The sequence below is a fragment of the Mastigoproctus giganteus genome, chromosome 2 (assembly GCF_048544385.1).
Source record: "Mastigoproctus giganteus isolate SK-2022 chromosome 2, ASM4854438v1, whole genome shotgun sequence".
In the NCBI taxonomy this organism is placed as follows: Eukaryota; Metazoa; Arthropoda; class Arachnida; order Uropygi; family Thelyphonidae; genus Mastigoproctus; species Mastigoproctus giganteus.
The window spans coordinates 226,749,010-226,776,442 of NC_143576.1; the positions used below are offsets into that span (position 1 = coordinate 226,749,010).

General features: G+C 38.1%; 1 protein-coding gene across 1 annotated transcript in view; it reads right to left on the reverse strand.

Moving 5' to 3' along the window:
* Nucleotides 1–7,331: 7,331 nt before the first annotated feature.
* Nucleotides 7,332–27,433, reverse strand: part of LOC150090200 (calpain-A-like) — a 65,300-nt gene continuing 45,198 nt past the window's right edge. Inside the window, exons 6-13 of the mRNA XM_090369012.1 lie at nt 26,124–26,292; nt 25,316–25,396; nt 22,252–22,343; nt 21,952–22,129; nt 21,703–21,814; nt 15,018–15,145; nt 10,752–10,957; nt 7,332–7,575 (exon numbers count right to left, since the gene is read on the reverse strand). Of these exons, the coding sequence (XP_090225138.1) occupies nt 7,563–7,575; nt 10,752–10,957; nt 15,018–15,145; nt 21,703–21,814; nt 21,952–22,129; nt 22,252–22,343; nt 25,316–25,396; nt 26,124–26,292 (979 nt within the window). The 3' untranslated portion in view covers nt 7,332–7,562. The remainder of the gene's footprint in view (nt 7,576–10,751; nt 10,958–15,017; nt 15,146–21,702; nt 21,815–21,951; nt 22,130–22,251; nt 22,344–25,315; nt 25,397–26,123; nt 26,293–27,433) is intronic.

A 27,433-nucleotide genomic window follows, 5' to 3' on the forward strand; every position in this document is an offset into this window, starting at 1 on the left:
CTCTCTCTCTCAGGGAAATGTCAGAATTTTTTTTTTTTTTTTTTTTTTTTGCATGCAGCAGAAGCCTCAGGTTCCCTTGCAGTATACAGCTAATGATAATAATAATAATAATAACCTGTTTGACCCCTGTAATAATTTGTTTAGCTCCTCCTTAAAAATTCAAATCAACCACTTCTACAGCACCAGATGGAAGTTTGTTCAACCATCTACTACCGCTGGCTGAAATAAAATTTCCGCTCATCTCTCCTACAACTGTCCTTCCTCAATTTAAGTTCATACCGTCTGGTGCAAAAGGAAATGATTCATCTGTGTTACAGTTGTTTACCTCCTACTAGTCAACGTACTCGCCCAGCTGTACTCCTACGCATTTGTCATTCTGCTACCTTCGTGTATCATGTAAATATTTCATTTATAGTATGAGTTTAAAAACTTTTTAATTACAATTGCATTATCTAAAAACGCAGTGTGTGCTTTTCCTATGGTACTTTTATTTCGAAATATAATTTTTCATTCATCCTGTAAGATTATACTGTATATATATATTTATTTATATAAATAAATAAATAAATATATATATATATTTATATATATATATATATATTTGATGATATGACAGATGTACCTGAACGCGCAAAGCAGCAGTCAAGGATGCAAAAGTTTATATATGCCTGGAGGAATTAATGGTTCTGATAAAAGTTTAAAGATGGTAGTGAAAATTACACAGAATACCAAAAAGTAATAGGGAAAGGATAGCAGAAATAAGAAGTATTGTAGGTGTGAATAAAAAAGAATGTTAATATCCTATATGTTATGATGAATTTAGAAATTTATAGGCTGAATTGAAAAGCCAATTAGAGAGAAGGGAACTGCAAAGTAAGATAATTAATACAAAGTGATTAAACAAATAAAAGGTGAAATAGCCAGCATCAGAAATGGGTGGGCAAATTTAGCTATAAATGCAGAAATCTGATATTAGCTAAAGTAAATATTGATACATGGTCAGGTATTTCATCAGGGCACTACACCTGACAATGTATCAAGAGCTGCGTTTCTATACTTGTCCATATCCGTGGAAGAGAAGCAAATTAAAGAATAAAACTAAGTGGGATAAAGCAGCACTACTCTCACAAAATATGGACAACGCAGTCCCAACACAGTGTAAGTTAAAAAAAAAAATTTTTTTTTAATTTTATCGAAAATTTTATCAAATTTATTAACATTTTCCGCTAAATTACATTTTCCACTAAATTCCAATACCAATTTTTATTCTAATTTACATTACAGATTATTTTTTAAATTAAAACACTTATTTATATTTTAATTTTATTTCAGCTTTATCTTAATTTATCTTAATTTTTATATAAACAAAAAGAGCTGGATTTAGGGAATAATTTCGACATTGTTTATTTGGATTTCAGCAAAGAATTCGACCCAGTCCCACACGAGCGGTTACTTTATAAGCTGGAACAGGTTGCAATCACAGGGAAAATACTTAGATGGATAGCTGGTTGGCTTCATGGCAGGAGGCAGAGGGTTGTGATAAATGGTTATGCCTCAGATTGAGTTGAGGTAAGAAATGGGGTTCCCCAAGGATCAGTATTAGAACCACTGCTGTTTTTGATTTTCATAAATGATATCGATGAAGGGATACAGAGCGTGATGTCTAAATTTGCAGATAATGTAAGGATTGGTAGGGTAGTTGATGATCATCGCCAAGCAGAGCTTCTCTAGAGCGACCTAGATAGACTTCAGAGATGGTAAGAAAAATGGCAACTATGCTTTAATCCAGCAAAGTGTAAGGTATTGCACCTGGGAAACAGTAACCCCCAAAATAACGTACATACTTGGTGGAGTTGAACTAAAGCCAGTAATGGATGAAAGGGACTTTGGTGGTACGATACAATCAAACATGAAGTTCTCCGAGCATTGTACACAGGTTGCAAGGAAGGCCCATCGTGCCCTATCGATGATTTATCGAACAATTGCAAGTAGAGATAAGGAAGTCATAATCCCGTTATATAAGCCTATTGCCAGACCACACTTGGAATACTGTGTTCAAGTATGGAGACCGCACCTAAAGAAAGACATTGTGATCCTTGAAAGGGTCGAAAGATGGGTAACTCACCTGGTGAGATCGGCAAAAGAGCGTCCATATGAGGACGCCCTTTTGCCAATATGTTGGTTGGAGAGCTTGGAAACTAGACACCTTAAAGGAGACTTCATTGAGGTGTTTAAGGCTCTGAGTGGCATAATTAAAATGAATGAGGACGAAATTTTCACAGTTATAAATGATTCTAGAACTGGGGCCATAATTTCAAGTTACGGGGAAAGATGCTTAGACTGGAATAAAAAAAGGACTGGAATTTTAGCCAGCGAGTTACAAATCACTGGAATAAGTTACCTACTTGAGTGGTAGGGGCTGACAGTTTGGGGAAATTCAAAGGTAAGCTGGATAATTACATACCGAAGAAGGGAAACGCATAGGTTGTCTATTTCCTTTTCTCTTATTAATTATTTATTTTTTAAAATTTTCTTCTTATTATTATTATTTTTTTATTTTAGTTTTTTTTAGGCAACATAAGCTATAGGCTTTCTTGCACTATGTAGCCATTGCTAATACTAATAGTATGTACAGTGCCCTACTGTTAATATCCGGACACCCCTCCATAGATGAGGAAAGAGGTCCTATGCACGCAACACATCACAGAACCTGCTATATATATGCACACTGGGCTTCGAACAGACAATTGCAAAAGTGAGCATGCAAGATGACACGTTCAACAGAATTACCTCAACAGTTCAACAGAATTGATCACCTCAACAAATGCTAGACGTTGATTAACATGGTGTAAGGAACTCGAATCCTGGAGTGCAGAGTAGTGGAAAACAGTCCTATGGACAGACGAGTCGAGGTTTGCACTCTACAGTTCGCAGTATGATGGCCGTTCCTGGGTGTGGCGAATGCCAGGGGGAACAGTTCCTTCCTTACTGTATCCTCCCAACAATGAAGTTTGGTGGAGGTAGGGTCATAGTATGGAGCTCCTTTCATGGTTTGGTTTGGGCCCATTAGTCGTTATCGACAAAACCGTGCATGCTGTGCAATATTAGGACAACCTGGACAATTATGCACTTCCAACATAATGGCATTACTTCGAGGAAGGCCCATACCTGTATCAGCAAGACAACGCGCCATGCCAGACTGCTCGGGTCGTAACAGAGCGGTTTGAGGACATGGGTGAAAAGGTTGGATTGGCTACCCCAGAGTTTCATCTGAACCCTATCGAGAATCTTTGGGATGTACTGGATCATCGGGTACGTGCACATCGAGATCGCTCAAAGAACAATGCCGAACTGGTGGCTGCGTTAAAGGCCGAGGGTAAGAACATATCACGTGACATTTATAAAAAGCTAGTTGAGAATATGTCGCGAAGATTGAAGGCCAGCATAAAAGCAAAAGGTTTCAGCACAAAATATTAAATAAAAGATCTTTTTTTGTCTAAAGGCAGGTGTACGGATATTAATGGTAGGGCTGTGTATATGTATATGTATGCATGTATATATGTATTTATATATATATATAAATTTACATATATAATACATATATTTATATTTTCGTAAATATAATAATTTGCTTATTAGCATTAGCATTAGTTGAGGCATATGATACAAGAAAGCAAGCTTATACAGCATCAGCCAAAAAACGTCCCCATTTCACCCATCTGGTCACTCCAAATGTTTATCTAGTTCAGCCTTAAATTTATTTAAGTTATCAACTTCCACAACAATAGATGGAAGTTTGTTCCAGCAATCAACTACTCGCTGGCTAAAGACAAACTTTCGCACATCCATTCTACAACCTATGTCCTTCTTTCCGGAACTCTTTGAACTTGAATAATCGAAAAACTAAACAAGCTTTAGACCTGATTCCTTTTGCAATAGGTTTTATTTGGCAGTAAAATTTAGACAGAGAGAGAGAGAGAGAGAGAGAGACAGAATTTTTCGACTGATTTTCAAATCCCGAGAATTGATTTAGCTCCCAATGAAATTAACTTGCCATTTACTTTAAAGAGAAGAAAATTTCTTAGGTTCTTTCATCACAATAAATCTCAGGGTCAGACTTTCAACAAAGTTGGCGTTTTTACTAATGGACATTTCTAAGGAACAGTTTCCAGATCCACAATCAATATGCAATATTTTTTAAAGGACGATATAGTCAAAATTATTAAATTGCATTCTTACTGAAGAACATCCCACTGACGCCTTAGCTAGCATTGAAAATATTTTGTAATTCCTTTGATATTAATTAATTAATTAACTTTTTTATTTATATATATATATATATATATATATATATATGTTTCGATCACTGTATAAGGTGTTTTAGTGCGTTTTGGTCTAATTGTAAATATTCTTCCGGCAAAATATCGCATAGGTGCGATAAAGTTGAAGGAAGAGGACTTCGTTACCGAATAGCTCTCCACAGCATATCTCACATATTTTCAATAAAATTGAGATCAAGTGATTGCCAGGGAAGTTGGTGGAAATCCGTGTCATTTCTCTGAACCATTCTTGAATGATTCTGGCACCATTGTCAACCATAAAGTGGCCATCGCAATCAGAATAAAATTGTAATATCGAGGGGTGCAGTAGATCTGATACAAAATTCAGGTACTCCCTGGATGACATTCGGGTTAGTCTTTAAAATCTGGTACCCTTTTTGCGAGTAGCAGTGATTGACATGCCTAGCCCGCTATGGTTAGTCTTAGGGTGTTTATCCCCCCTTTCCGCTGTTTTAAATAAAAATTTAAAACAGCGGAAAGGGGGGACTAACACCCTAAGAATCGGAAAATGGGTTCCTGATTTTAAAACAGCTGCAAGGGGGGGGGGTAAACACTCTAACTAAGACTAATCATAGCGGCCTAGGAATGTCAGTCACCGCTACTCACAACGATCATTTGGAAGGGGTACCAGATTGTAAAGACTAACTGACATTCGACTTTCCACCGGTATAATCCCTTGCCAACAAAACATTCCCCATACCATGATACCACCTAAAGATGCTTGGGTTGCCTTTACAAGGCAAGTAGGGTCCATCGCTTCGTGAGGTTCTCGTCACACTCTCTGCCTACCATCAGTGCAAAACCAAGTGTATCGTGATTCATCTGATACATGACTTTCTTACGTTGTTCCACTGTCCAATCACGACGTTCTCAGCACTGCTGCAACAGGATTTTTCTGTTGTTTTTCTCTGAAACAAGTAGCTTTCGAATAGACAAGGTTCAGATTGTAATAAGACAGGTTGAAACAGGGCAGAACGGTTGAATTCAGGTGTTATTTGCTGCAACTGGATGTCTTATTCTTCCATAGTCTTGTTAGAGTAAGATGGCTTCGCTCTTGAAGTATCGGTTTTCTGCCACATTTAAGCCTTTGAGACATGGAAAAACTGCTTGCTTTACAGTCATTAAAAACCTTTGAGATACCAGTTCTGCTAAACGTGCACTCATGATAAGACCTTTTTCAAAGTTCAATAGATCATGCGTTTCCCCATTCTTGCTTCAGATTATTGCAGTTGAGCAGCCTTGTGGAGTTATACACAACGAGGCAACTCTTCATCACCTCACGTCACAGTTTTCTAAGCATCTATTTGCATTTACTCGGATTTAATTTCGTTTCTTCTGTCTGCGACTGTCTGTTTGTCCAGTGTGTCTATTTGTATAGAAAAGATTAAATTTAAGTAAAAATTAAAAGTCGATTAAAGATCAGAAATCGGAAATTTTGCACTGATCTGCACCAATGAAAAGTAATATTTTTGATTTAATTATTTCAAAAATGAATGGAATTCAGAATGCACTGATTGGGCAATTTGTTATATATACCTACCTAATAGTGAATGTGTCCACTTTAGCATTCAGAAAAGACTGCTGTACGTATATTAGTACATAAGGCAATTGTTGAAAAGTAAATCGTTGAGGATCTCTACTGCAACTTGAAAGGGCTCATTATCGTTATCCTTCTGGAAGAACCCATTCACAAATGGATACACTACAACATGAAAGGATACGCCTGATAGGAAACAATTTTCAGATAACCTGTGGAATTAAAATGTCGATCCACTGCATCAAGAGACGTAACGTGTACCAATAAAGCATCCCCCCCCCCCATGCCATTAAGCCGCCACTACAATCCTGCGACTTTGAGTGTTGACAAAATGAGTCCACTTACACACGCAATTTTCGTGTTCTGGTCATCCCATCACCAAGAAAAAGCGGAAAACGACTGTCAGACCAGGCAACATTTCTATAATTCCAAAGTGGCCAGTATTTTGTGCTTCTGAATCTGAACTTACCGTAATTGTATCTTTTTGATTATGCTGACAAAAGAAGTGGAACCAGATTCAGACATTGGCTGCATTACCCCATCCGTGACAACTCACGACAGGTTGTGTGATCTTAAATGCCATTTTGGTCACTGCTGTTGTACTGGATTGTTATTTGACTAACTATGAACCTGCACAAGTCTTGTCAGCCTCCGTTGGTTTCTCACGGTTAGTTTGTCGTTGGATTTTAGGCGCATCAACAACTGAGGCCATATTGCGCCGTATATAATTTTGTAAATTATATTGTGGTCGTTTTGCTGTTTGCTGTCGGAAAACCAGAGTTTCCGGAAAAAAACCATGTAACCATCGCCTGACACTGACTAACTCAGCTACGTTGTGATAAAGACCCATAAAAATTTCTCCCGTCATTGACATGATTCGAAAACATGAACAATGGTTATAATGATAATGTAATGTAGTATTATAAGAACTTAAAAGAATTTAATTGTGCAAGTTTAGTATGAACAGATAAACATTTATTTAGAAGGAGCTCTACTGATTAGAGATATATTGGTAAGCTTTGACAGATGTGACGAAGTTAAAATTATAGGAAATGGTTTTGGTGTTTGAAATAGGTTGTATTCTGTGCAGTGGCGCATCCATTTTTGTGAATGTACCTGTCAGCAGGTACATTCACAAATGAGAGGTTATGAGAGGTTATTGTCGAGAAATGGAAGACCATGAAAACGATTCTTTATAAAGAATTCATTAAGCCTCATTTTCTTTGACAACTTGTGACGAGTAATGTAGTCCTCCGTTAAACTGCTGTATTACTGCCTTAACCACTATTACAAGCAAAAAAAAAGTTATTTAAAATTTATTCAACATTTCGTTTACATATCAATACTGGTTTATACAAACAGTAATTGGGCATTAAAATTATACAGTATTAATATATGCAAAAATCATGTTTGTATTAATTATATTATATTCCTCCAATTTGATTAAAGGCACATCTACTATTGGTCACTTTTTTTTCCTAAACGATAGGGCTGTGGTCAATACAAAGATCATTCATCGATTGCAGTCCTGTTATCTAAATACACTACATATCTTCTGTTTACCTAATAACAATCAACAGGACTTTATTACAAGTTGAGCAAATAAGTTCTCTTATGCAGGTACGTTGTAAACATTAATGGCAATATCTGTATCTTGAACACTTCATAGTTGCTTCTTCAGATAATCATTTAAGTTCACTGTAAGAAATAAATACAATTTTAAACACATCAACAAAGCCTCAAGAAGGTTACTTGACACTTTTCAATGACCTTCTCTCCCAAAGAGTCCGATACACATCAAATTAACAGTATAATAAAGTTTAGTAGTGGGATTTTCATCTTGGAAGGAAGTGAAAACGCCAAAGCAGAATTAAGAGACATGAATCCAAACTGTTCACCTGCAAAGTACTAACATATCCAAGCACATTATATAAATAACTCCGTTATGATACCTATCCTCTATCTATAGAGGATAGGTAATGGCACTGCTCTGGTATTCGCTTAGTATAATTTTGAGAATAAGTCTCAAAAACACAAAATGTTTCCAAGGCCACCAGTACTATTAACACGATATTAATATAATAACTTAGTTTGGCATACCATCATTACTTCTGACATGTATCGGTTTCTCTATTGCAGTTGAAAAATGTTAAGTAACTTTCGAGTGTTGTATAAACAGTAAAGGTATCGCAAGATCTGAAATGTTTTAAGTTGACTGTGCATGCATCATTATTCAAGGTCCAAATATAATAATATAGTACAACAGTTTGTCAACAGAGAAAATATACACCGATCAGCCAAAACATTATGAACAGAAAGTCGTTATGCAAATCGAAGCAACAGCAGGTGAACTATGGCACGTGCGCAGGCCTAGACACGGTATGAAAAACACCTGATACTGAGCTCAGTTAATCAGTATTACTCTTGTTCTTCAGATGGGAAAGGCAGCGGACTTAAGCAAGTTTGACAAAGGCCAAATTGTAATGGCCAGACGACTGGGTCAAAGCATATCCGAAACGGCACGGCTGGTGGGATGCTCACGGTCAGCCGTGGTTAGTACCTACCGAAACTCGTCCGAGGAGGGGGAACCCACGAACCGCCGGCGAGAAGTTGGACGACCATGGCTCATCGATGCTCGAGGTGAGCGAAGGCTCTCTCGGATGGGACGTGGTAACAGAAGGGCGACTGTAGAGCAACTCGCCGGTAATTGGAATGCTAGTGACGGAAGTAACGTGTCACAACACACAGTACATCGAATTGAACCCTGCTGAAAATAGGGCTGAGTAGCAGCAGGCTGCTCCAAGTGCCCATACTAACCACAGTTCATCGGCGACAGCGCCTACAATGGGCATGCGAGCATCGAAACTGGACCTTGAGTTATTGGAAGAAGGTCATCTGGTCCGATTAATCACGTTTCCTGTTGAACCATGTGGACGGCCAGGTACGTGTGCGTCATTTACTTGGGGAAGTGATGGCACCTGGATGCACCATGGGAAAAAAACAACGCCCGGGTTATTCGAGACTAATTCGCGGAACATGAGAAAGACTTCCAGGTATTGCCGTGGCCTCCAAATTCCATGTGGTTTATGTTGGACCTCCGATCTGCGGCGTCTCAACCTTATAGGAGTAAAAGGATCTGCTGGTTACATGTTGGTACCAGATACCACAAGACACATTTAGAGATCTTGTAGCGTCCACGCCTCGCCGGGTACGAGCTGTTTTGGTTGCACGTTGAGGACCAACATCATATTAAGTAGGTGGTCTGAATGTTTTGGCTCATCAGTGTATTATACAACTTAACTTCATTTACATACTTCATTTTTTTCACGTCATTTTACATAAATATAAAAATACCCTCGTCATTTACTTTACTTAAACCTTTTATGGCCTTAAAGATCAGGTCATCTTATAGGTGTTTAATTACATAACATGTAATTTGGAGAATTCATGCCTCTCTTGATAAGAATGTAGTTTTGTCACTTTAATCTTGCAGTCACTGGCTTAAGTGTTGAATCGTGATTATTTTGTATTTTTATTAATGATTTGTAATCATTTTGTATTGATATCAAAAATGATTAAATATTATTTAATGTATGTATAGTATCTTCTGCAAGGCGGCTTCAGGAACTTTAGTTCATCTCTGCTATGTTACTCTGTGATGATACAAAACTCTGTAGAATGGCCAGAAACGTGTGTAGTGTTATGTTTGCGTAGATTATGTATTGTTTAGCTATTTCTAGTCTCTTTTGCCACCGAGCAGGCGATCTCCTGAATAGCGTGTCCGGTGCCCGTCTACACCACGAAGAGGTGGGCCACAACTAGAAACTAGATAGACCATTACAATCTTTGTCTGCCCTGAAGAGGGCGAAGTCCCGCACCCAATACAAAAATCATTTGTGCTATACCAGTGGGTGCCAGCAAATCCCGTACCCACAGCTACCCAAATTAAGGGTACCAGCATAGAGAAAAAAAAAAATAATAATAAAAAAATGAAATAAAATAAATAAAATAATATTAAAAAAATAATAATATAGTCGTACTCGTAGAACGAGGCGCCGTGTCACTCTAAAATAGTTTCTCGTTGGTTATATATAGCAAATGATTCACGCATGCGCATAACGATGTTTTGAAGTTCCATTCCTACCTGCCGAATGAGGGCTAAATTGTGCCACAGCATGATTGGCTCATACAGTTTCCAGTATGAAATAAGATATACAAGTTACAAAACTCCTATTCCTTTTATTGTAACTCCAAGAACCAATTTATTCCACTTCTCGCGATATCAAGGAGTGCGACCTCAACAATTTACAAATGCTGCAACTTAATCATAAAGAAGTGCTGTTTCTTTTATTCTGTCTATCTTGTGAACTCCTCTGACCATTTGGTTGTCCCGGAGTATAAACAGAAAAACAAAATAAAATAAAATAAACTGTCATATTAGGGCCACCCGGGAGCCAACACATTTGCCATTTTGTAATATGTCCATAAATTGCGCAGGTTCTTTGTTCGATTTGCCTGTTTTGGTGGACGAAATACCAGAGTTTCCGGGGGGGAAAACCTTGTTCTCCTCGCCATAAAAGGTCCTCGCGTCATTAACAATGATTCGAACTAAGGCCTTTCCTATCCAGTGTGGGGAAGACGTTGATTATAACCACTGCGCTACTTGCAAGGACTTCCTAGATTAATAAATAGAAAGAATAAATATATTCTTTCATTAGAACAAATCATTAGGGACTATCCAAAACAAAAATATAAAACTGTATGTTTTCCTGATTAGAGTTGTTTCACAGAGATGATGCTTATTAATCAAGCCTCCGTGTGCCATATTAAAGCTAATTATTATAGTTGAATTTATAACAAGTTAAACAACTTACCTCAAGTCAATTTGGCTGTCAGCATATACTCGGAGCATAAATGATCCTGGACAATTCGGCTCAAATGTTGCAGGGACAATGATGTAATAACCTGGCCACAGTTCTAGCCTTCCGTACACTTCTCTATAATTAATATACGGACCTGAGTTACCAACCTCATCGTTGTCGATGAAATTCTGTAGACTTTGCACTTCAGGAAATTCTGTCTAAATGGGAAGAAAGTAAAATTGAATACATTAAAACTATCATCGATTTATTATTAAAAATCATCTCTCCTTATTATAATGTAATTGTATGTATACTGCACTCTGTATTCGAATAGCTGATATTGAACTGCAGCATGTACCAATAGCAGCAGTGCAACTATTGGTACATGCAATTTCGCCTCTTTCTGCGGCTCTAGTTAAGCTATTAGTCTGTGTATCCACCTCCAAGCTAGCAGTTTTTTGACCCAACTATCACTGCCTCGATAGCATCAACAAATATTGGTCACTGTTTAATGGATCCTGGGAAACTGACCATTCGAACCTTAGGTATAGCGAGGGAGGACAGGTCAATTGCCGAGGATGGCCCGCTAGGTGAGCTTAAGTATGTGCTGCTGCGGTAGCAAGGTGAGTTGGTGGACATCTGATAATCCTTCAATTAATCGACCTCGTCCATCTATTTCTAAAGAACTCAACAAATGATGGTGGCCTTAAAGTCTCTTAATAGGGAAATTGGGGATGGCAATTGTCTCAAAAAATCATCGAAATCCTTTATGGAGAAAGAGGTATTCGGAACAAGGAAAATTGAAACCAAAGTTACAGTTATTTCATCGATAACACGTACTGCAACTGCCTCCAACAAGGTATATGTAAAAATTGCTTTAGATGGAAAGTTGACTGCCCTGGTAGCACAATGATATCGTTACCGTTCTCTCGAGCCTTTTCCACCGTCCTCCCCATAATGTTGTGGAGGACGGTTTTGGTTTGGATTTTATTGGCGCATTAGCAACAAAGGCTATAATTCGCCCGAGAGGGGGAGGACAGACCCGGGTTCGAATCCCCGTAAATGACGCGAGGAACTTTTATGGGCTTTTTTCACTTGGTGGCTGAGTTACTCGGTCTCAAGCGTAGGTAGCAAGGTTTTTCCCCGAAACCCGGCGTTTTTTGTCCAACAAATCAGGCAAATCGACCTACCTTACTTCATCGACCCGTGTATATTGTTTCTGTAAATTGCGTGTGTTCTCTGGTCGATTTACCTGTTTTGCTAGACGAAAAACCACGGGTTCCGAGGGGAAAACCTTGCTATCTACGTCTGAGACCCACTAACTCAGCCACATAGTGAAAAAAGCCCATAAATGTTCCTCGCGTCATCGACCAGATTCGAACCCGGGCCTTTTACAGCCGGTGTGGGGAGGACAGTGACGATATCACTGTGATACCCACGCAGACTAATACACCTGGGTAGTTGAATTAACATTCCGGGTGATCCTAATAAATAGGCTTTAGGATGGAAAGTTGGAATTGATTAATATGGCAATGCCGCCATGAGCCTCTTGTGAATACTTTCCGTCTGTTTTATATAAGGTGTGGATTTTTATCACAGGATTAACTGAGGGAGTAAGGTTGGTTTCTTGTAAACAGATGTCGCCAGGATTGTATTTGTTTATTAAATAATAAACATCATTGATATTGCTTCGGAATCGTCTACACTTCCACTGAATAAAGTTTGTCATTGCCCTTTTTGGGGAAGAAGGTTGGGTCTGACTGTTTGCTAGTGTTCCGCTTGCGTTTCTCAGTTTTAGGTCTTTCCTGTTTTTTAAAATGGGTCGATAAAAATTCGTAACAATTTCTGTAAGCGTCTAAAGTAATAGTTTTTCTTGCTGAAATTGGTGATCCATATCCATTTGTGATTCTTTGGGATCAATAGTTGTTGCCGAGTTGGTTTCTTCATTTTAGGTTTTGCATTTGATGAAGACTGGAGGAACTGATAAGACTGTGTTACTAGCATGATTTGCTTTTGATGATTCGTGGATTGTTTTGGTTATCGAGAGAACTGTAAGTGCTCAGGCAGAAATTTAGATGGGACAGACGGAAAGGTTTGTCTGTGTTGCAACAGTCTGCTTCCTCTGAAGAAATACAGCATAAGGTTCGGAAGGAGGTGCGATACGATTTTTGGCTTCCTGATAAGTTATTTATTCTCTACTTTACATTTCGATCTTCCAGCGTTTGCAAGATTTAGAGTATGTTTCATGATTTCCACTGCAGTTTGGACATTTCATTATTTCTGATGAGCATTCTGTTTGATTATGCTCTGCAGATCTACATCTTGGACAGACTGGTACTCCACTGGATGCTTTTTGACGTTAGTAGCATCGGCAATTTAAGTAGCCAGCTTTTACTCAGCTTGGTAGAGTTGAATTGCTAAAGGTAAGAACATTTCGTATGGATACTAGAATGGCATCTTTTTTTTTAACAGAATGCGTTTAGCGTGCGGGACCTGCTGATCAATTAATTTTTGAACAAATTCTTCTGTGACATTCATAAGGGTCCATTCCGTACAGATACCTTTAGAGCTATTTAGCATCCCACGAGATGTAACTTGTATATTTATTCCATCGAAAGACGAGAGTTTCAAACATGCGGCAGCATGTTTCTGATTGAATGTTTCCACCAAGAGGGCTCCGAATTTAAAGTCGTCTTACCATTTTTGGTGAGTCTGCAGCATTCAATAGGTATCACTGTACAACAAATGGAGAGACGTTACTTAGTGGCTCGTTGGTGAGGGAGTGAAATATTAAAAGAGTAGGTAAATTTGATTCTTTAGCATTAGTAGAGGCATATGATGCAAGAAAGCAAGCTTATGCAGCATCAGCCAAAAAAAAAAAAAAAAACTTACACTTCATCCCTCCGTTTGTTCCAAGTACATGTCCAGCTCAGCCTTAAATTTATTTAGGCTATCAACTTCCACAATAAGGGATGGAACTCTGTTCCACCAACCAACTACCCGCTAGCTAAAGGCAAATTTCTGCACATCTATCCTACATCTGTCTTTCCTCAATTTGAATTTATGCCTTCTCAGGTGATTATTCTGAGCAAGAGGAAGACTCCCATCGGCATTGAGCATGTTCAAACCATTCAAGGCTTTGTATACCTCTATCAGATCACCTCGCCGGTGCCTAGTCTCCAGACACCGTAATTTGCAAAACTTAAGCCTTTCTTGGTAAGAGAAACCCTTTGTTCCATTCACTAATCTTGTTGCCCTTCTCTGTACTCGTTCCAGCAGCTCTATATCCTTCTTGAAATAAGGCCTCCAGACCTGTATACAGTACTCAAGGTGTGGCCTGACCATTGCCTTATACAAGGGAATAATCACCACCTTATCCCTGCTGGAAAAATTCCTGTATATATCATTGACAAGACACCATGAGCTACTCTTGCTGCCCGTCTGCACTGCTCAGAGAACTTCATATCTGCCTGCACAATTACCCCCAGGTTCTTTTCATTCTCTACCACTGTCAGTGTAGTACCACAGAGTTGATACGTTGCTCTGGCGTTGCTACTTCCCATATGTAGTACTTTACATTCGTCAATGTTAAACTTCATTTGCCACCTCTCAGCCCATCTGTTCAACTTTTCCAGATCCTATTGAAGCAGCATAGTGTCAGTAGTGTCCTTGACAACCCTGCCAACCTTCGTATCGTCTGCAAACTTGGACATTAAGCTTGATATACCATCATCAATATCATTTATAAATATAGAAAACAATAATGGACCCAATACTGAACCCTGAGGGACTCCACTACTAACATTAGACCACGATGAGCAGTGACCATTGATTACCACTCTCTGTCTTCTCCCACTCAGCCATCCCTTTATCCATAGGAGCAATTTGCCTCCAATGCCACACTGCTCCAATTTATTCAACAGTCTTCCATGTACAACAGTATCAAAAGCCTTTCTAAGATCCAAGTATATAATTCGCTGCATATACTTTTTGTCTCTTCGAACTAATAGGTGAAAGGTCGTTATTTCCAGTTGGATACATTTCTCTGAATGCTGGACTAGGTTTACTAAACTGTTGAAAGTTTTTAAAGTTCATGATTCTCCTCTAGGCTACTCTGGGCCTAGAGGAGATTTTTCCATGGGTTTCCACCTCGTCTTGTAACGAGGCAGATAAGTAATTGCAAGCTGTCTAGGCCTAAATTTAGCCAAATTTTGTTAACTGAAAGTTATTAAACGTGAATACTGAAATACATTTTTCAAATAAATTGTATGTCCTTACCTTGTACACCACAAATCCGATTTGCATCATCTTCCTGCCGGGATGTCTAATACACCTTCTTCTCATTTGCATAAGTGCAATCACAATACTGGACTTTCTTTCACCATTGGAACCTTTTTGGCTAGAAGCTATAAAATAAGTTGATTTTTTTTGCTCGTGACAACATTTCAACGTATCGGTCTAAAGTATAATTTAAAAAGCTAATAAAAAATATATAACTCTGGTAGACTAAAATCAAACATCATTTTGATTTTAATAACTTTTAAGTTTCCTTTATTCTCTGTTTTAAATTTAGTTAAATTGATTTTTAAATATATCTTATTTCGATTAGGAAAAGACAATTAGCCGGTCTAAGTATGTACCAGTTTTGTTATTTAATATTTTTACATGCAAAGTATACCTGGTATTTCTTTTCTGATATTTTCATCCCGAAAACTGGCCTTAGAGCACACGAAATTTACGGATACAACACAGTAACAATCCATAGCCCAATTTACCTTTGCGTTAACTCAAAACTGTTCACTGAACGACAACTGCTGGAAATAAATTCATCCAATAAGGATCCATCCGAGGTGGTGAATTCATAGATAAGTAAGAGCTTCAGATGTACCTGGTTCAAGCCCACAATACATCAAATAGGCAGTGCACACTTTCATCCCGTGAATGCTTTATACGAGAGGCTGAATCGCGCCATTGGGTGTTCAAAGGGTTGCCTATGTGATAATCGGTTAGTTCATTGTCCAGTTGTCTTTCTTCTGTTCAGTGATTCCAAATTAAGGATAGTGGCAAGTAAATTTTAAGAGTGTATGCCGTGACCTAAATCCCTTTGAGGAGTTCATAGCTAAAACACCCCTTTTAATTAAACTGAAATAAAAACGTTATTGTGCACGAAGGGACATAACCTCAGTTTACACAGAATTGACCAAAGTTTGCTACTAAGTGCAGTGACCTCATACTGCATTTAATAGCAAACTTTGTTTGTTCAAAGCTACAGAAAACTGAGGCTATGCCCTTACCTGTGTAACCATGTTTTATAACTCCAGCAGTTCTCATAACTCCCTTAGGGCTTTTCCCTAAATTAGTTGAGCACTTAAAATAAAAATTCGATTTGTCTTCATTAAAGAAATGCCGGTTGGGCGAATGTCAAACAGAATACAGTTTCGATGCAAATAGAAGACTTATGACATGTACAAACCTACAAATTATCTAAAATAGCAGTAAAACTGATTACGTCATTGAAAGAGCCTTGGGATCCGAAACGCACCTCCCACTTGCTGAAATTTTCATAAAAACTCAGGGATACACAGGATTCGGGAGCAGATAAAGAAAATCATCCCTCGCAGATGTGAGTATTCGAAGAAGAGTATTACCGGATGAGGATCAAGCTATCTGTGGCCCGATTTGAGCTTAAAACTCAGGCTAAATTACCCGCATACTTCCTTCGCGCCATAGGCCTATACCACCAACTTGGTGGGACTTGCGATAGCCTTATATTTTAGATGGTTAGCCGAGTTCTATGTTTAGCTATGTAATAGTCAATAATCTATATTGTACATATTGTGTTTTACACGGGAGGCATTTTTATAGGCTTTTTTTTTTTTCAAAACTTGGTTGAGTTAGTTTGTCTTAGGCACGGGTTTCGTGGATTTTTCTCTCGAAATCTGGAGTTTTTCATCCAGAAAACTAACCGAAGAATACATGCCGTTGTTGTTGTTGCTGCTAATACTATCTTCAAAAAGGCCTCTAAGGTTGGGAGAGTACATATCCAGAATTTAAAACAAATACACCAACCGTTTAATTATAATGGTTTAATACTAGAAACTAAAATGTACCAAACGATACTACACTGTAAAATGATATATGGAAAAGACTGATTTACAAAATAAATATTGGTTGTTGCTGCTGTTGCAGCGATTTTATGCGCATTAGAGATTTAGACCATATTGCATCGTATGCAGTGGCGTAGCTACCATCTAGGCAGGCAAGGCAATTGCCTCCGTGCCCGAACGTCTTTGGTTGTCTCCTCTTTTTGCAATTTTCATTAATTAAGTAGGGACCCGAACATGTTTTTTGCCTCCGGGCCCGAAAAAGGGTAGCTACGCTACTGATCGTATGTATTATGTTTGTGGTCGATTTTCTGTTTGCCCAACGAAAAACCCGATTTTCTGAGAAAAAATACCCCGCTACACTTGCTTGAGACCGACTAACTTAGCCACGTTGTGAAAAAGGCTCATAAAAATTCCAAGCGTCATTGACTGGATTCGAACTCAGGTCTTTTCCACACGGTGTGCAGAAAACAGTGATATACCAACTGGGCTGCATTCAATTGTAGACACTAAATATTCATGCCATATAGTCTTAGTTGCTTTGGCACTAAACACACACACACACTGTGTTGTTTTATTTGGCATGAAGCAAACAGTGTTGAACTAGGATCACTGATCAGAGCAGTAATTGCCAGATGTTAGTAATAGTGCCTCTACCACCACCACCACCACCACCAGATTTATGATCTATTTCGAGTTTAGCCTCATGCAGATGTCACTACACTTGTGATCGTTTCCTCCATCACACAAATGCTCTTCTTGTGTAATGTTTAGATGCTGCCCTGAACTGCCTTTCGGTGTACGTCCGTCGCATTTTGAAAGTACTACTCAATAATTAATATTAGTATTTGGTATTAGTATTTGCAAATTATGCAAGAAAGTAAGCTTATACAACATCAGCCAAAATATATATATAACCCACCTCTTCTGTATATTCCCTCTAAAAATTTATCTAATCATTCCATAAATTATGCTATACATAATTTACACACAAATTGACACTTGTACCATGTTTGAGCTGAACTTCATTAACCCTTTATTTCTTTCACAAAATACTGAAATTATTTATGGACAAGATATGAAATAACAGAGAAATTAGAAGCGCATTTTTACTTAAATGTAAACCGCTATTGTCTTAGTAGTAGTAGTAGTAGTAGTAGTGGCATGTGATGCAAGAAAGCAAGCTTATGCAGCATTACCCAAAAAAAAAAAAAAAAAAAAAAAAAAAAAATCACACCATTCCCTCCAAATGCCTGTCCAGTTCCTCCTTAAATTTATTCAACCTATCAACTTCCACAACGACAGATGGGAGTTTGTTCCAGCAATTAACCACCCGCTGGCTAAAGGCAAATTTCCGCACATCTATTCTACATCTGTCTTTTCTTAATTTGAATTTATGCCCCCTTAGGTTCGTAACCTGAGCAAGTGGAAGGATCCCATCAGAATTCAGCGTGCTCAACCCATTCAAGGCCTTATACACCTCATCAGATCACCGCGCAGGTGCCTAGTCTCCAGCTACTGCAATTTTCAGAACTTAAGCCTCTCTTGGTAAGAGGATCCCTTCATTCCCCTCACCAATCTTGTTGCCCCTCTCTGTACACGCTCAAGCAAATCTTCATCCTTCCTAAAATGAGGCCTCCAGACCTGTACACAGTACTCAAGGTGTGGCCTGACCATTGCCTTATACAGAGGGATAATCACCTCCTTTTCCCTGCTAGCAAAATTCCTATATATCATTGACAAAACCCCATGACCTGCCCTGGCAGCCTGTCTGCATTGCTCAGAAAACTTCATATCTGACTGCACAATTACTCCTAGGTCTTTTTCATTTTCTACCGCCTTAAGTGTAGTATCACACAGTTGATACATTTCTCTGGGGTTACTTCTACCCATATGCAGTACTTTGCATTTGTCAATGTTAAACTTCAGTTGCCACTTCTTAGCCCATCTGCCCAAATTATCTAGATCCTGTTGCAGTAGCACACTGCCATTACTGTCATTAACAACACTGCCAACTTTGTATCATCTGCAAACTTCGACATTAAGCCAGATATACCTTCATCATTGATAAATATACAAAACAACAGAGGACCCAACACCGAACCCTGTGGGACTCCACTAATAACATTAGTCCACGAAGAGCAGCACCCATTGATTACCACCCTCTGTCTTCTCCCACTTAACCATCCTTTTATCCATTGTAGCAACTTACCCTTAGATAACATCAGTTCACATTTAAGTTAAATTGGCATCGTTTTAATTATATCTCATATTGTGAATACCTTCACAACGAGTTACGTGGTATTGCACTATCTCGAATAATTAACGCTTCACCGGTGGAGAAGCTAATGTTACTTATTCTCGGCGGATACTACCATCCACTAACCTATACGTTAATCATTCTACCAAGCAGCATTAGGCTCTTGTCCTAAAACACTTTATAGTCTAAATACTGTATTATTTAAATCCTTGACTTTCAGAAGCTTTACAGTATTTTATTTTAATTAAGTTTTGTATTATATTACTTTCATGGAAGCATTATATTTTTTATTGGATGATTTTCTCTGTTGTTTTGATGCTTTTTATTAGACAATGAACTTGTTAAGAAGGATCTTTAACAAGCACTGCATATGGTAGCAGTAGTCCTAGAAGAACGTACAAGGGGTTTTCGAAAAGTAAGGTAACAAATGTTTTCTCTCGATGATGTTTAATAATACGAAGTTGAAATTACACACCAAGAAATAAGTGAACATGCACTACTTCTCCACAGTCTCCAGTTTTATTGATGCACTTGTCCCAACGATGGATCAGTTTATCAATACCAGTACTGAAGAAGTCTATGCCCACACTCAGTAACCAACATCGCACCGCCTGATGAACTTCCTCACCCGTGGTGAAATGCTTTCCTGAAAGGTGTTTTTTTTCAGAGGGCCGAACAAATGGAAATCTGAAGACGCTAAGTCTGGGCTGTAGGGGGAATGTGACAGAGTTTCCCAACGATTACGGCGCAAGCACTAACGAGTGGTGTGGAGTTGCGTTGTCGTGCAACAAAATCACACCGCTTGTCAGGAGTCCTGGTCGTTTGCGTCGAATGTTGGCTTTCAGTTTTTTTCAAAGTTACACAGTAAAGCTGTGCATTTAATGTTCCTCCTTTCGGCAAGAAATTCACCAACAGAATGCCTTGGCGATCCCAGAACACTATGGCCATGATGTCGATCTTCAATGTCAACACGGTCTGCTTTAAATTCATTGCAACAAAAGCACACCTGCTTCTTTGTTTTGTCATCACCTTTTCGCCATACACAGCAACCAGTTCACGGTGAATGTCACTTGGTGAAGACCCTTTTGCTTGTCAAAAGCGAATAACTTCACTAACACCTGTTTTGGAACACACTCCTACGGTAGCCGCCATTTTGCAACTGGAACATGCTGTGAGGCGACAGTACCGCAACACTGCACTGCACTGGCGGTCTTTTTGAACATTATTAACGGGTCTATCTGTCCATCGAGTTTCATCTCATTCCCTTTCATCATTATTAAGAAAAAAAAAATGTGTTACCTTACTTTTCGGAAACCCTTCATACCACCTACTACGTTCTTTTCTATCTTGAGTGATGCCACACTCGAGGTAGTTGAAAATAAAAAGATCTGCGGGTAACTGTGCAGTTAGACATTAAATTCTCTGAGCAGTGTATACGGGCTGCTAAGTAGAATTCGTGAGATTTTGTCGATGATATATAGGAAAAGAGATAAGGAGGTAATCATTCTGCTGTATAAGGCAATGATAAGTCCACACCTTGAGTACTGCATACAAGTCTGGAAGTTTCATTTCAGGAAGGATGCGGACTGTTGGAACGAGTGCAGAAAAGGGCAACGAGATTGGTGATGAGAACAAAAGGATGCTCTTACCAAAAGAGGCATCAGCTCAGCAAATTGCAGCGTCTAGAGACTGGGCACATGTGAGATCTATTTGAGGTGTTTAAATAGATTGAGTAAGATCAGTAAGTTTGATCATTGAGTAAGTTTGGATAGATTGAGTAAGATCAATGTTGATGGCATCCTTCCTCTTTACAGACTACTCGCACACATGAGGGGATATAAATTCAAACTGAGGAAAGATAATTGCAGGATAAAGGTAAGGAAGCTTGCTTTCAGCCAGCGATTAGTTGACTGTTGGAACAAACTCCCATGTGGTGTTGTGGAAGTGGGTAGTTCGAATAAATTCAAGGAAGGAAGATCTATACAAACTATGGTATGGACAGGTGCTGTGAGAAATGGCTTTTTTATGATGCTGTATAATTATGCTTTCTTGCATCATTTTGCCACTACTAATGCTAATACTTCGTCGAGACCCCTCCTTCACTAGTTTCCAAAAGTATCCTGAGGCTCCGTTATATTCATTCTGATCTCTACAACAAGGAAACTAAAAAAGACAAAAAAAAACCACAGTGGACGGATTCCATCTGATGTTATAAAAATTAAAGGGCTGTTATTATTAGACAGTAGTTCTTCTTTTTGTTCTTTTCCTCTCTCCTTCTTTCTCTCTGCATACATGTGTATGTACTGTATACTACAATATCATGTATCAGATCAAATCCTTCCACTGTGGTTTTTTCTACAGTTCAGATTTCTTGTTGTCATTTTTTTCATAATCAACTAATTTACATATAATCAATTATAAAAATGCCATAATCGATTTATTTATTTCAATTCTTGATTATGCTCATCAGTAGTGCTGTCACCACCAAAAACGCATGAACGAATACAACTTGGTCTTTCTGCCCTTATACAAAAATTCCAGTATGATGAATTTGAATTTAAGCATACTGGAATGGGAAACAAAACGGCAACATACTTACGTCGTCCAGAAACGGTAAACAAGAATTGAGGATTTGTGGCAAACAGTACTAGATTGTTCCTGGAACCTCCACAACTTTTATCAAGTTCCCACCGTCCTTTTACGCTTTTAACCTGTGAGAATAATAGTTTGCATTGTTAAGATGTAATTTAACCAAATGAATGTAATAATGAAATAATTTAAAATAGTAAATCAATTTAACTTTATGCGTAAATCAAGTAGAGTTTAACGCCAACGATATTTGTCTTACTTGACCCACTTCATCAGCGATCCCATTTCCATTGAAATCGGGACCCAAGGTACAAATCGTAACTTCCTCAAACTCCTGGCAGAAATCAGAGAAACTCATCCAGAACTCTCCATCGCCCTTTTTCCTCCAGTCAATATCTTCCTTAGTAGTTGAATCCACTTCATTCCATATGGTGTCGCTAGAAGATCGCACGTGAATTGAATGAATCTCTTAGTATTGCCATTCTATTCGTTCCAACGATTAAAAACTTTAGCATCATTACTTACACTATTTTATTGAAATTCAAAACATCATCCTTACCTATCGTTCCATGCCCCATTCCACTCTACGCTATTTCCCCATGGATTTCGTATCCTGAGAAGAGAAGCTTCTTCTCCAGAGTTCAATTCCACCTGTAGTTACAAAATATTAAATTTACTAGGATTGTTGGAAAAATTTATTGTGTTTCGATTTTATTATATTGATCAACAACTTTGCATAGTAAAACTAAGAGTTGAGTGCGTAAAGTCTGTACGGAGAAGAAGAATAAATAAATACACCCCAGAAAATTTCTTCGCCTAGTACTCTATCTCTAACATACCATAAGGTTCCCTGTGATAATTTATTCTTCTTCTCACATTCAAAAAATCGATCTTTATACACAACAATAAATCAGATCAGATCCACTCAGTCCGGCCTGCAATTACAACAACCTTGAAGGATACAGCAATTTTCGGATTCAGTTTAAGTTCAATGTAATCATGTATTCATCTGACCATTTTGCTTTATTATATCAATTGAAGCAAAGAATAGGAATCGCCCAGGCAGTAGCACAGTGGTTGTTTAACGTCCTAGCACACCGGATGGAAGAGGTCTGAGTTCGAATCCCGTCAATGACGTGAGAAATTTTCATGGGCTTTTTCTCAACGTAGCTTGGTCGGTCTCAGGCGAGAGTTGCATGTTTTTTTTTTTTGTTCTCGGAAACTCGGGTTTTTCGTCCAACAAACAGCAAACCGACCAAAGAACAAATGCAGGTGACAGATGACTCTCATCAACCGGTGCAACACCAGCCCTTTGCTTATTGGAGTGTTGAAGTGGTGAAACCCATGTTTAGTCTCGAGAGCAGATTCCGGAATCCCCCATCCTCCCCATCTCCTTCAACCCATGCGCGGGCTAAGTACTATAGGTTTTTATACCTTTCGTGTTTGAGGTGTTCATTAAAAAAAAGGTTATATAGACACTGTACATAATGTTTAGGGTAAAGAGGCACCGGTGGTTTCCACAACTCCGCGATCAGTTCTTCGTGTTCAATACTATACCCTGTAAAAGACAGATAGCATGAGGGATATGTGGTTTATGTAAAGTGCATTTGGGGTCAAACGGCACCAGGGGTTTCCTCCATGTCTGCGTAGTTTACATTGTGTGGTTTATGTAGTGTAGGGTGGGGCTATGTTGTTCATTGACCTCTTAGCCTAGAGCCCCGTCAATCCTTAGTTACTACACCGGCCGCGGGAAGCCGGACAAGGTAGTAGGGATGAAGTTTCTGGCTGGGCGAACCCTGTCTTCTTCTGAGCTTACTATGGACAAGCCCTTAAAAAAAAAGACTGACTAGTTTTTTGTTGGAGAGAGCGCAGGGGTGACAGATTAAGTTATGAGCAATATATGAAGAAGATGGAGGGTAGGAAGGCTTCCACTAGGAAATAACTTAGCCACTTTGTGAAAAAGTCTACAAAAATCCTTCGTATCAATGATGGTATTCAAACTCAAGCTTCCACCCGGTGTCGGGAAAGATGGTGATTATATCCATTCTGCTACCTGCAAGGGAAAAGAGTATAATATTTAGAAGGTTTTGAACAATGAAAAGTAGAAGAAGAGAGATATTAAGGTACTTTATGTGAGAGTATTGGTACACGTCATAAATTGTTGCCCTACACTGTCAAATATAAGTTACTTTAACCTTTAGCCCTCAGTGATGGTATAGTAGCTGTAACACTTCCCAGTGTCTGGGTAGCACAGTTGGTATAATCACCGTCCTCCCCACATCAGGTGGAAAAGATCGAGTTCGAATCCCGTCAATGACACGATGAATTTTTACGGGCCTTTTTCACAACATGGTCCAATTAATCGATCTCAGGTGAGCATAGCATGATTTTTCTCAGGGGAACTCGAGTCCAGCAAACAGAAAATTGGCCATATAACTCAATTCACAGACATTATATACCACGCAATGTGGCCTAAGTTGCTGATACGCCAAAAACCCTACAACAACCGTTCCAATCAGTTTTGAAGAGTCCAAGTTTGTTTAATTTCAGGCAGAATTACTTGTGGTGATTTATTTAATGGGAAGCACTTCTAAATAAGTGGCTGATTGGCTCTTCCAATCAATCACTTCCTGAACATCTTTATGCCGCGAAACATTTGGTTGGGTTGGGTTTTTTGCATTAATGTCAAGGCAAATCAAGTTGTGGAGTGTCTAGGGCAGGTAAAACATATATTCTGAGCCCGATTTATCGGTTTATAGGTTGATTTATTTATTTATTTTATTTTATTTTTATTTATTTATTTTTTTTTTTTGCTAGTAAACTTTTTTCTCTAAACCTCCAGTTAATTCAACAGTTGTGCCAAAAATAAAAAAAAATTCAAGATGTTCCTGACATCACCGACACCGCACGAGTAGCATAGTAGTTATTTGAACCCCATGAACGTGAGGAACTTTTATGGGCTTTTTTTACACCGTGGCCAAGTTAGCTGATTTCCGACGAGGGCTGCCGTTTCCCCTCAGGAAATTCGAGTTTTTCAACGGAAAACTGAAGTTTTCGCCATTATGTCTGTAGAAGTGTGTGTTCAAAGCAGATTTACACGTTGTGCGGGCTGAAAAACCAGGAATAATATTACTCCCATGTAATCCTAGTATGTGTAATCCTACTGCCATCGCCTGAGATCGATTAACTACAGACTCGACTGAAGAGAACTTTTAGAAATTCTTCCAGACTTCCTAACCAAGACCTCTTCAAACGAATCGTGCTACGGAGGGTGACAAATCAACCACAGAATATACGCAATTTACAGACACAATACTTTGACATCAAGTAAGATCAACAACCGGATTCAAACCTAAATTTTCTCCGACCAAGGAAGTTCATTAAAAGAGATGCAAATGTTCAAATGATTACTTAATTTTTTTAATAACCAAAAGTTATTAAAAATATCTTAAATGGCATTCGGACCTACTTAATTTAAAACAATTTTAAAAGAATTAAAATTTGATTTTTTGGACTATTATCAATAAAATCTGTATCTCATTAGAAATAGTTCAACGAATTGATAATTAATAACATTACTCCTCACTAGTCAGATAAAGAAAGGCCTAACGATGTGAAGTTACCTTTGCTACTGCTGAAATAGTATAGGCATGTCCAGAAACTAAACCGTTGGAATCAGCGATGTGGGACAGTCTCCAGTCTCCCTATAGAAAAGAAATTTCAAAAAAATAATATATATATATTTAAAATATACTAAAATATCTTAGACGAAATGTATTTAATGTATTTCGTTTTCAGTTTCACGAAGTACGAAATAATACAATAATTTTCAAACAATCATTTAAAATAAATTAATAAAATTAATTTCCAAAATTTCATTTACAAATATCAAATTACCTTCAAATAAAAATATTTCGAAATCACGATTAATTTAATTCCTTTCAGCATAGGTGGCAACACTTTAGTACTCAAAAAAGTGCTGCCACCTATGTAATCTATACACAGACACTTCAGCAATCTATACTGTATTAATAATCATCTTTTCAGTAAGAACAAACACAAATGACAGAAACTGCTACTTTTCTGGTTATAGAATATCCATTCTTGTGTAGTAGCAATCAGTTTAATTCATAATTCGATATTTAAATGATAATTTTAAACATAAACTATATATTTTTTAAATAATAACATTAAAACTTTCTTAATGACATTTCGAAACTAGTTGCTTAGTCACGCATTTGAAAGATCATTCCTCTTCTATATTCAGACACGAAACAAAACTAATTACTGTTGTGTAACTGTAGACATTCTTCTTAAACTCGTCACAAAATAAGTATTTGTTTATCATCTGTAAAAATAGTAACTCTATGAGTAATATAATAATATTCAAAACCAATACAGATATGATTTTTTTAAACAATAACGTAATACCTTTCTGGAGCATGTAATGAAGGAACCATTTCTTGAAGCTTGTAGCAAAAAACTGAACAAATGTGGAGGGCAGTTTTCTAGCTCATATCTCTCAGACAATCCACTAGTCAAATCAACCAGAGCGTCCATTGCCTGACCTCCCTCTAAGGCTTCGTAAGAGCCGTGGACCCTGTAGCAAGAATAACATACGCTTTAATAGCAGAAGGTTAGGAGAAAAAGAAACCGCATTTAGTTCAAATAAAAGTCCTCGTATTTGCCAAAATTATCAGAGTAACCACCTAGTTATTTAAATAATTTATCCATGCTGACAAGGTACGCTTAACCTGATAGGATGTTAGAAAAAATTTACTTTATTCAACTTGCTTATCTTACACGTATGGACATTACAGCAAGTAATGTCCATACGTGTAAAATAATTCTTTATCTAAAGCAAATCGCCAAGCTGCCTTAGTCTTTACTGCACAAATAAACATGCTTCTGCAGCTGTCGTGTTGTAAAAATATATCATCACATGATTATCAAATACTCTGCAATCCTTTAACGTCTGGGTGAAAGGTCAACAACGCAGGAAGAAAATGGTCCTCAGCATTGTTTCTGTCTGCCCAATAGTGAGGTGAGCAAGCACCGTCCGCTCCAAGGATGATAGGAGGACCAGAACCTACACAGAAATGATGCCCATACCAGAATAGTATCCTAACAAGTAGTACATTGGTTATAATAGTCGTCTTACCACGCTTGCTGGAAAATAATAATAAATAATAATAATATTATTATTAATAAGAGTAGTAGTGGTGTAAAATGATGCAAGAAAGCAATATTATAGAGATTTAGCCAAAGGGTAAAAAATACCACTTCCCACATCACCTGTCTTACCATAGTAATAATATTTCCATTGGCATTCAACTTACTCAATTCACTAAAAGCCTTAAGCTAAACAACTCAATCAGTTCTCTTCATTGGTACCCAGATTTTAGACTCTCCAATCTGAAGAACTGAAGCCTTTCTTCGTAAGAGTACTCGTTTGTTCCTCCCTCACAAATCTCGTTGCCCTTCTCTTCCGATTCCAAGAGACCCACATCCTTTTTAAATTGGGCCTCCAGCTTTGCATGCTGTACTTAAAATGCAGGTGATTATCCTACTTATACAGTAGGATAATCACCTCCTTGCTACCAAAATTAGCATTAGTATTAGTAGCGGTACATGGTGTAAGAAAGCAAGCTTATACAGCATCAGCAAAAAAAAAAAAATGCTTTTCATTTCACCTGTCCATTCCCACCAGTAGTTGGTCTACTTCTTTCATTAATTTATTT